Source organism: Bidens hawaiensis, unplaced genomic scaffold (assembly GCF_021521415.1).
Source record: "Bidens hawaiensis isolate Kalapana, Puna unplaced genomic scaffold, B.hawaiensis_p1.1 tig00001035_1, whole genome shotgun sequence".
In the NCBI taxonomy this organism is placed as follows: Eukaryota; Viridiplantae; Streptophyta; class Magnoliopsida; order Asterales; family Asteraceae; genus Bidens; species Bidens hawaiensis.
Window position 1 is genome coordinate 2,513,259 of NW_027491061.1, and position 10,862 is coordinate 2,524,120.

The following is a 10,862-nucleotide window of genomic DNA, read 5'->3' on the forward strand; positions in this document are numbered from 1 at the left end:
TGCATCCAAACTCAACATATTAACTATCTATGGACCACAAATCATTCATATAACATTCTAGACACTAAAACCACTATCCATGCATATCAATTACACCATACACACATGGTTAGGGTTTTATTTGATCTCAAACTCAAAGACACAACAATTAACATGCAATAGCACCAATACTAGCTATCAATTCAACAATCAATACATCTTTCAATCAAAACAAGACACATGAACACCATCACATATAAAAATCAGACCTAGGGTTTATAATTAACCCATTAAAATCGAAATTAAGCATAGAGGATGCATAGGATAGTTGTTTATACCTTCCTAACACTTTAATCTTCAATCAAACTTGAACAATCTTGATTGTATGTGTGTATATGAGGCCGATCGCAAGGGGGGGCATAGAGCTGCCGTCGGGTTTGGGAGGGAGAGAAAGAGTGTTAGGGTTTTAGTTTATGTTATTATTTATAATAACATGTTACACTTTAGTCCCTCAACTTCCCAATGTTACTTTTCTAGCTTAAATAACTAGTTCTAGCACATTGAGTTAACGTTTATACCATGTTATCACATAACATATAAGTCTAACACATAATTATCACATAATTATTGTTTTGACGTTTTTCGTTTATTCACCAATCGTTTGCGTCAACTCGTTTGCGTTTCGGTGCAATTCCCGAAAGACTACACATGTAGTAAGTGTTAAGCGTCATTTAAACCCTAGTTTAAATGTAATGAGGTGTGCGTTATAGATTCAGTGATCTTTAAGTTTGAATTGACGGAGTTGAGTTAACGGAGTTAACGGAATTAACCTGAAATTGACGATTGTCACACTTCTCATCTCATCTCAAGCCATTAGATTGTTTTATTTGTAAATGAAGGTTTCTCATGCATCTTGACCCGAATTCACGGTTGTGGATCTCACCAAACCCATGTAACCCTTAAACGGGTTATAACATCTTATTAAATTAAAATTTAATCTCATCAAATATTTGATATAAAAACCATATAAAATAGGGATATATTAAAAATTAATATTTATTTTAGAAAAAAGATATTATTTAAGAAACAGTTTTATAGTAAAAAAAAATAAGATTGGTACGGTCTCATGAAAACACAGATAACTATTAAAACAGGTTATAATATCTCATTTATTTGTTAATCATTTTATCATTAAACCCTTTAGTATATTATTAATAAAATAATATATAAAAAAATATATAAATACGAGGGATTAAAATGCAAAATTTGGTGAGGTAGAATGAATAAATGAATCCAACTAAAGGGACGAAAACCTAATTTAGTGAATAAATAAAATAAAATAAAAATCTGAAAAAGTGGGTGACTGGGCAGGCGGGCGTTGGTAGTGGATGACGAGTTGAAACTTCCAAAGGGAGACGAAGTCTTGAATTATTATTATTATTATTATTATTCTGCACAGACAGTTGGCTACCAACTCAAAGTCTCAAACCCTTTTATTATTTATTATTTAATAATCCTTCTCAGCATCTCCGGTTGCAGATGACGACGTCGCCTAATTGGGAGCTCAAGAACTGTTGCGATCGCGACCAGAAACTCTTCCTCGCCACCGTCGGCGTCTTCACTCTCGTCATCCTCGCCGTATGTTTTCCTTTTTTAACCTACTTTCTGCTTCATTTCTGTCATTATTAGGGTTTTTTTTTTTAATTTTTTCAATTTTCTATGTTATTATTATTATTAACTACACCACTCCTATTCAAATTCTAATATGATGTTACAATTCAATCACTGGTTGACTGATTTCCCATGCTCAGTAATTATATTACTCTCTATTTTACAACAGTTATGGAGGACATTTCTTCTTACGCCATTCAAGCTCATCACTGTCTTTCTTCATGAAGCTAGTCATGCAATCGCCTGTAAGCTCACCTGTGGAGAGGTAACCCTTTCTTGTTTTCTTTTAAATAACGGTAATTATGACAACAACATTGCATTTTGAACCACAATTCTTTAGGTCATGGGCATGGAGGTTCATGCCAATGAGGGCGGTGTCACACAAACGCGCGGTGGAATATATTGGTTGATTTTGCCAGCTGGATGTATGTTCACTTCTCCTTAGCCATCAATTTGCTTCATTTTACCTTTTTTAACATGCTCATGAATTTCAGATCTCGGTTCCTCATTTTGGGGCATGCTTTTGATCCTTGCATCAACCGACCTTCTAACTGCAAGAATCGCTGCTGGTTGTTTAGCAGCCGCCTTGCTTGTCGTGCTCTTCATCGCCAAAAATGTAATTCAATTCTTGATTAATTGAATATTAAATCCAAAATGTGGTGATATGTTTGTTTACTATCTCATATGCTTTCTTCTTTTGAAACAGTGGACTCTTCGAGGACTCTGCATTGGTATGTAACTACAAATCTTGCTAAGATATCATTTTTTGGGGCAATTGCATATATGATATATCCCGTTGTAAACTTCATTAATTGTGTGTTTGCCCAATCCATAACCAAATTTACATATATCCCTCTCTTAAATAAAAATAAATTAAATTTACTCATTTTTATTTTTATTAAAAATAAGTTTTAGAGTTATTATTTTACCCTTGTTTTTCCTAAAACTTTGAAATTTCCCAGTTTATTCACAGATTTTTTTGTTTGTTTCTCTGCTTTTTTATAATTTTTTTTTCTGATTTTACCCTTATAAATGTTTTATTTTTCACCAGGATTCATCATATTCATTGCTATTGTGTGGGTTCTACAAGAAAAAACCACAGTTAGAATCCTTCGTTATGTCATTTTATTCATCGGTATCATCTTTTTCCTTATTTCAATAATTCAGTTTCATCTGTTTTAAAATTTAAATAAACAACGTTTTAATAATTAATTTCTGTTTTCTGTTCACAGGTGTCATGAACAGTTTGTTTTCAGTTTATGGTAACAATCTATAATCATATAAAGTAACTTCATTAAAGCTTGATGTTACATATGATACAAAACTGAAATATTTTGGCAGATATTTATGATGATTTAATTTCTCGGCGAGTTAATTCTAGTGATGCTGAAAAGTTTGCAGAAATTTGTCCTTGCCCGTGTAATGGTGTTGCATGGGGAGTTATTTGGTTAGATTCTGTCAAGAAAAGCTAATAATTAATTTAGTTGATGGTTTTATTGTGTGAATCATTTTATTTGATTTTAATCTTTATTACCTTGTTGCAGGGGAATGATATCTTTCACTTTTCTCAGTGCATCAGTTTACCTGGGACTTGTAATTTTGTCATGAGGTATTCTTCTGTTGTGTGAGAATTCATTACATAAGACTAAATTATTGTGTGAACAAAAAGAACAAACCTAAAAGTTTTTCTATCAATGGTTCATACTCTTAAAAATTTTTAATTATATAAGAATGTCTATGTTGAATACATAAACAAGCCATTAAAGTAACTTTTTAACATGTTTTATTTTATCACTTTTAAACGTTTAATATACCTACAAATGTGTAGGTTGCATACATCAACTATTTTTTATTTGTTGTTTTAGAATGTTAAAAAAGATTAATAAGCATTGCATTTTAACTAGCTTGTATTTTAGAAGTTCTTTAAATTGAAAAGTTGAATGTATATATATTCATGTCAAAGACATCAATCCTAACATGGAAACACTTTAAATTGTGTGCCAAGAACACAACCCGTGTACCCATTTATATCAATTGCATAAATGGGCTGGCTGGTTGTAAAGAGGTCATATTAAACGGATTAAACGGATCGTTAAGCAGTTAATGTGGAAAAATATCGGATATCGGTCAAGGACCAATATTTGAGATATCGGTTACCGCAGTGAGATATCGGTAATTTTATTATCATGCAGCGTTTATATATATAGCACTAACAATTCAATATATTATCATACTATTAGCAAATTATCCTTCTGCAAATTGCAAAACACTAACAATTGTAGAAAGTAGGAACTGATTAAGACTCAAGACACCAACATTAAACGCCAAAAGTTGAAAATCAAGACTTAAAACACCAATATCGAGAATATTGGTTATATATCGGTGAAATATCAGTCAATATTGCCGATTTTATCGGTACTGATATTCTGACCGATATTTCACATGAGGATCGATAGGCGAGATACCACCGAGATTGACTGCATAGACGGATCGTATAGGGGTTGACCTTTTAAATAATATGTTACGGAGTAATTCTTATTTTCAACGGGTTACTGATCAACTTGTTTAATCAGATGAGTTAGTATGTTAATCCAAAAAAGACCTGTTTAATTATAAACAATTAAATACGTTAACCCACACGCTTTGTTTATTAACAAGTTAGAAATAACAACTCAGATGCTAGTTATTTATCTGCGACGTTTAGGCAGTGCCATGAGTTATCACACCTAGATTTGTTTCAAATGAGTCGATATGTAATCAATTTAATTTTGAGTCATGAACTCGAAATTATAACTTGAAGACTTCAAGCTTTATAAATATTCAACTGAAAATCCGATTTTCCTTTTTTCTTCTCAATTACAGATTCATGGACTTGGACTTCATTCATGTGGCCGCCTACATGTGATTTGATTTTTTAATGCACTAACTTTTGGTCCCATTCTTTCATCCCTTGATAGGGTTACATACATATTATTGATTGCTTTTGTGTGCATACACTTTCAATGTAGCTAAATATTTTACTTCATACTACTTTTTGTTGATATGCAAATTTAAATCTAGGTTCTGAATTTTTTGACCATGTTTGTTATATTTATCCCTTATACCAACCAATATCGACTATTTTTTCACAGTTGTCACAAAGTGTTTACAGCTTTGTTTTTAGTTCCCCAAGGGCCTGAGTAAGGATTTGCCATAAAGTCAGCCAACCTAGATTACTCTCACCCGAGTGTATTTAACTAAAGCTGAGCACAGTGTGTATCAATTTAAAACAGGACGGGACCAAATCTAAAATCCTTTAAATATAAAAACTAAAGACCGGACGGATATAGTTTCATGCCAGGCCACAACCAAACCCGAATTCACTCCAAAACTAAGAGCGAAAACCTAACTAATGGATCTGCTCTTGAGTCTTGAGTTGTCCTTGGTCAGGTATTCAGATTACTTAATCCAACGGTAATCTTTCTACACAAGACCAACTATGATTTTGTTTGTCAACCCTAAGATCAGATAAAAAAAACACAAATAATTTCAACTTTCCAATGATACAGAGATGCATATAATTATATATCTAAATCATCATCAGGGTCCTCATCAGAATCAGGCATCTCGTCATCTGAATCACGGAAGTATATGATCTCACCCCTACCAGAATCTTCATGTTTTTTCACTTTCTCATCAGGCGCAACATTCAATTCTGATTTACGCCCATCATATATTTGAACCGATTTCCCCGTTTCTAAAACAAACCAAGTTAACTGAGAACCACAATCAATAAAAAAACAAAACATGTTGAGAACATGATATGAATATAGACTCATACCCTGGTGCTCAAATGGAAGTACAACTTTTGCTCTATCACTTTTTTCTTTATCTGACAGCTGCAAATTGAATTGCACCTACCAAAACAAATAACACAAATTATACTTTTTATATAAATATATTAAAATAAGTTATATAGAAATAGAAACTAACTTTAGGAACAAGGGTATGGGCAACCACATTCTCCCCGGGCACCATTGAAGTGAACTTTATCATTGAGTTCTCAATGGAGAACTCTTCACGCTGCAAATAGAAAGTCGTTTAACAATCGAAGTGCGTGTAGAGCTTAAACAAGCCTGAGCCCAAGCTTCACTTATCAACTTGACTATCAGGGGTGTCAACGAGCCAAGCCGGCTCATGACCCACTCGATATCAGCTCGTAGAAAACTCAAAACGAGAGGAGTTTAAACAAGTTATAACCCTTGAAATAACCTTAAGTGATACACGAGCCTGAACCCGAACTTCAGTTATCGAGCTGGCTCACGAGCCTAAACAAGCCTAATTTTTATATATATTTTATTTAATGCATTATATATATAATAAAAAGTATATAAAATTTATAATCAAACATATAACATAAGTAATTTAAAATGTTGTATATTAATTAATGCATAATACTCATGAGCCAAACTTAAAAAAACAGCCCACAAGCCGAGCTCGAGCTTTAGAAAAAAAACTTGAAATGAGCCAAACTCAGGTTCGACTCAGCTCTTTTACACCCCTAAATTTAGTATAGTCTTCATTTGAGAGGATTTCATATATACCCTTAAAACACTTCTTAGATATGATATTATATCTTTTAATATTCAACGCACGATAGTTTTCTATTAAAAAAGTCAAAAATCAAATTATACATATGCATAAAAAATATGTCCATTATTTTACGAAGTTTTTAAGGTTAAAAATAGGAAAATATAAAAATTTTAAAGTTTTAAGGAAAACAAGGGTAAATCGATCATATTCTAAGTTGTAGGTTGTTTTTTAATGAAATTGGTAAATATGATATTTTAATTAGTTTCTAATGGTACATATCTATATCTATACTATATATAAAACATCAAACAAGAGCAAATTAAGACACTCACTTTTAAGTAATTTACAACACTTAGCATGAGGTACATGTGTTAGTAAGGGTAAACTTGTCTTTTAAGCACAATCTATTCAACTTACAAGTTTGGTCCCTCATCTTTAACCATATTATGTTTTCAATTTAAATTGTAAACTAACTTCCCACCCATGCTTTTTAAACGACTATAACCTTTTCAAACGTTAATATTTTTATAAAAAAATTACACCATAAAAACGAGCATTTTATTCTCTTTAATTTGGATATGATATTGTTATATAATTTTTTTGATTTTAAATAAATTAATATGTTACTTAGGGGTGTTCAGTGTCGGTTTTGATGGTTTTTAAGTTAAACTTGTGAGTCCAACCGTTAATACTGATTTTTTTGTCGTCCAAAACCAAACTCAACCATTGAAAGTTGAAACCGAATCGTTACCAACGGCCTGGTTCCAATTTGGTTTCACAGTTTAAACTTTAATAATAAATTTAGTTTAAAATAATTATTAATTTAAATATACCATCAATTTTAACTAAACACCAACATAATATGATACTTGAGAGGATTATAAATAATGATAATTTTAGCCACATAAATGGTAAATATTAATGGAAGATCTAGGACGTGAAATAATAACAACAAAGATCACGAAATGAATCATACTGCAATTAGGTTAATTTGAAGTTGTATAGCCAAGTTATTTGTAATAAAAAGATTATGTTCAATTAAATTTTAACTATATCTAATATATATTACAAAACATATCTAATAATTAATCATAAAAATCATTAAAATGCATTCAACAATTACAGTCTGGTCTGGTTTCATATGGCCGGTTGCCAGTATAAACCGCGAACCAACCGTTCACTACGTTTTGAAAATTTTGAAAACGATCAACAAACCGAAAGTAAAAAAAGAAAAAGTAAAAAGAAGTCAAACCAATGACCGGTTTAAACAATTTCAAGATTTTAACCGAACCATAAACACTTATATTTGTTACGTGATTAACAGGTTCAAACACCCGCTGCATCGCGCGGGCACCCGTCTGGTGATATTTTAAAAGTCTAGTATATATGCAATTCCCTCCTTTTTTGTTCATATATTAAATATGTATTTACATATTAATCATTATTATATAAAATTATGATAGAACTATCTATATCTATATATCTATATACTATATACTATATATAATACACCAAATAAGGGCAAATTAAGACACCCATTTTTAAGTAATTTACAACACTTAAAGCATGAGGTACATGTGTTAGTAAGGGTAAACATTAAACACAATTCATTCAACTTACAGTTTGGTCCCTCATCTTTAACCATATTATGTTTTTAATTTAACTTGTAAACTAACTTCCCACCCATGATTTTTAAACGACTATAGCCTTTTCATACGTTAATATTCTTATAAACAAATTGTACCATAAAAAGGAGCATTTTATTCTCTTTAATTTGGATATGATATTGTTGTAATTTTTTTTCATTTTAAATAAATTAATATATTACGTAGGGGTGTTCAGTGTCGGTTTTTGATGGTTTTTAAGTTAAACTAGTGAGTCCAACCGTTAATACTGATTTTTTGTCATCCAAAACCAAACTCAACCCCTTTGAAAGTTGAAACCGAATCGTTACTAACGGCCTGGTTCCAGTTTGGTTTCACAGTTTAAACTTTAATAATAAATTTAGTTTAAAATAATTAATAATTAAAATGTACCATCAATTTTAACTAAAAACCAACATATTATGATACTTGAGATGATCATAAATAAAAAATTGATAATTTTAGCCACATAAATGGTAAATATTAATGGAAGATCTAGGATGTGAAATAATAACAACAAAGATTACAAAATGAATCATATTGCAATTAGGTTAATTTACAGTCTTTTCTGGTTTCATAAGGCCGGTTGCCGATATAAACCGCGAACCAACCGTTCAATACGTTTTGAAAATTTTGAAACCGACCAACAAACCGAAAGTAAAAAAGAAAAAGAAAAAAGAAGTCAAACCAATGACCGATTTAAAAGATTTCAACATTTTAACCGAACCATAAACACTTATATTTGTACATGATTAACAGGTTCAAACACCCGCTGCATCGCGCGTGCACCCGTCTAGTTTAAATAATATATATCATGTTATGTATAAAATTTAATAGTAATAAATATACGGAAATAATTATAGCTCGAGCTTGAAAAACAACTCATGAATCGTGGTTGACATTAGTATTAGAGTTTGAAACGAGCCGAGACCGGGCTCGGCTCATTTACACCCTCTATGTGTGTGCGTGTGTTAAGAGAGAAGGTGGGCCTACCATAATCCTAACACGGCCATTTCTTCGTTTCAGAGATGCATGAAATTCACCTCTTTTGTAATTTTGTTCAAGTAAATAAAACTTATCAGTGTTCTCAGTAGTAAGCGGTTTTACATTAGCCACCATTGAAGACATGTATTCAAAAGCAGCAGAAGCTTTAATGTCATGAAGATCAGAATGCAGTAGCCAAAAGATACTTGATACTTGATACTTGAGCTGCAAGCAATCCAAATGTAACCATCTTAACATAAGTTTCGTCAAATATATAACAACTAAAGAACACAATTAAATGATTATAAACATACCATGACTCCTGAGATTGCTTAAAAGGCAAGCAACTGAAGACACGGATGTGTGTCTTATCATCTCGCTTAACTGAACAAAATTAAAAAAAAAACACCCAAAACTGTTACTCAAACGCCAATAAACCATATGTAGTCAATCATACATACATGTATATAACATAGTTTAATGGTAGATTACCGAGGCAATGGCAACTGAGAACCGATTTTTACCATCTCCAACAAGTTCTGCAAAAGAAAAATAAGCACTGTAAAACGAGTTTGAAATATAAAAGGTGATTATTTATTCAAGAACACATACGGCTACATTCTACCAACCTTTTCCTAGTGTAAGAATCTGAGAGAACAAATCATCCAAGTTTCTAACATCTTGGCAGATGTTAACATTAAGTTTAGCTTCTGTTAATGGAGTATTAATGGCTCCATGATCCTTAAGTCGCTGTTTCCAACCAAGAAGATCGGTATAACAATCCAAAACTCTCAACCCGTCACAGATTTCATCAGTTTAATCAGCAAAATAATAATAATCCAAAATGATGAATATTAACAAATTTGAGCAAATCTTGATGTGATAATGTTCTCACCATTCATGTGATGTGGCGACATCAATTCCTCTGGTTTTAAGCAACTCAGCTGCAAACAAAGGACTCCTGGAAAACGTCACGAGCACAATGCCTCTGAAACACGAAACCCTTGATATTAAAAAGCATGAGGCATATAGGTAAAGGTTGAAATACGAACGTACAAAGGGCCTCTACGCCATAATAATAGTAATTATACATAAATAAAGTAGTAAAATAAGTACGCAACAATATACAAGTAATCACGAATGAAGTAAACAAATTATGCATAAAAAATGAAACAGCTAGTAAAAATAATTACCCAACCAACCTCCTCATATTCAATTAACACGTATTAGAAGGAACTAGAAACCGTTGATTTATTTTATTTAGGTATGTAACTAACTAAGTGCTCGAATACGATTAATATATGGGAAGCTGAATGGATGAATGAATTCATAGGGATAAGAGATGGTAATAATAATAATCGAAAAGAAAGGTTGCCTTGAGTGAGATTTGGCGTTGGAAATGAAGGATGAGAGGTGAGTGAAGATGTAATCGAAGACGGTGGGACCAAACGGTGAGTCGACAGAGTCGTTAATGGTGAGAGACGTCGCGTGTTCGCCTTCTAGTGCTCCGTCGCGTAGGACCCTGCAAATGGCGTCTGCCATTGTCACACAAAACCCTAACTCGACTGGGAAGAAGAAGAAGAATAATAATTAAGGGCTTTTTATTTTGGTTTCATTTCGCTTTGAGAAAATTATGACCTGTGTAATATGGGAAACTATTGAGCAGTTTAACCTCTGCCGTCCGTGACCCGTTAAAAGATGTTGAAATTACGGTTTTACTCCTAAACCTTTAATTTAAAATAATTATTCAAATTCATGTAGAGACTATGATTCGAACTCTAGATCTCCAGTTTACTAACAAACAGAGCCAACCATGTGAACTAAGTTAATCCTTTAGTATTATTACATAATATGAAATATATAATACTACCTTCAACACTTCATCTTCCCCAATTTTCGATTAGGGTTTTCTATTCTCCTTCAACACTTCATTTAAAGCTCCTAAGATTAATCCCCATCTAAAGCTCTTGGTGATAGAAGTGACAAATCACCTTTTCACTACCGGTGACTTCA

At 32.2% G+C, this 10,862-nt stretch overlaps 2 protein-coding genes across 2 annotated transcripts; one reads left to right on the forward strand and one right to left on the reverse strand.

Annotated features, from left to right (window-relative positions):
- Window positions 1-1,440: 1,440 nt before the first annotated feature.
- On the forward strand, window positions 1,441-4,721 carry LOC143556786 (uncharacterized). Its single transcript, XM_077046031.1, has 10 exons — window positions 1,441-1,617; window positions 1,820-1,915; window positions 1,991-2,075; window positions 2,145-2,266; window positions 2,357-2,381; window positions 2,702-2,785; window positions 2,883-2,912; window positions 2,992-3,097; window positions 3,195-3,259; window positions 4,513-4,721. Exons 1-9 carry the CDS (start codon window positions 1,519-1,521, stop codon window positions 3,256-3,258), a joined length of 711 nt encoding a protein of 236 aa, XP_076902146.1. The 5' UTR covers window positions 1,441-1,518; the 3' UTR covers window position 3,259; window positions 4,513-4,721.
- Window positions 4,722-5,123: 402 nt separating this feature from the next.
- Window positions 5,124-10,436, reverse strand: LOC143556798 (elongator complex protein 5-like). The gene is made up of 9 exons (XM_077046041.1): window positions 10,225-10,436; window positions 9,746-9,837; window positions 9,479-9,646; window positions 9,342-9,388; window positions 9,163-9,233; window positions 8,859-9,066; window positions 5,623-5,712; window positions 5,471-5,546; window positions 5,124-5,386 (listed from the first exon to the last, which is right to left on the reverse strand). The coding sequence occupies exons 1-9, from the start codon at window positions 10,389-10,391 to the stop codon at window positions 5,211-5,213; spliced, it is 1,095 nt and encodes a 364-aa protein (XP_076902156.1). The 5' UTR covers window positions 10,392-10,436; the 3' UTR covers window positions 5,124-5,210.
- Between the last annotated feature and the right edge of the window lie 426 nt (window positions 10,437-10,862).

What these genes read in the sequence shown, in the direction of transcription:
- LOC143556798 (XM_077046041.1), bottom strand. Translation starts at nt 10,391, where the DNA reads ATGGCAGACGCCATTTGCAGGGTCCTACGCGACGGAGCACTAGAAGGC. An exon ending in CCCATACCCTTGTTCCTAAA is followed by an intron (nt 5,547 to 5,622) that starts GTTAGTTTCTAT and finishes TTGTTTTGGTAG; the next exon opens with GTGCAATTCAATTTGCAGCT. An exon ending in ACTTCCATTTGAGCACCAGG is followed by an intron (nt 5,387 to 5,470) that starts GTATGAGTCTAT and finishes GGTTTGTTTTAG; the next exon opens with AAACGGGGAAATCGGTTCAA.
- LOC143556786 (XM_077046031.1), top strand. Translation starts at nt 1,519, where the DNA reads ATGACGACGTCGCCTAATTGGGAGCTCAAGAACTGTTGCGATCGCGAC. An exon ending in GTAAGCTCACCTGTGGAGAG is followed by an intron (nt 1,916 to 1,990) that starts GTAACCCTTTCT and finishes ACAATTCTTTAG; the next exon opens with GTCATGGGCATGGAGGTTCA. An exon ending in GTTGCATGGGGAGTTATTTG is followed by an intron (nt 3,098 to 3,194) that starts GTTAGATTCTGT and finishes ACCTTGTTGCAG; the next exon opens with GGGAATGATATCTTTCACTT.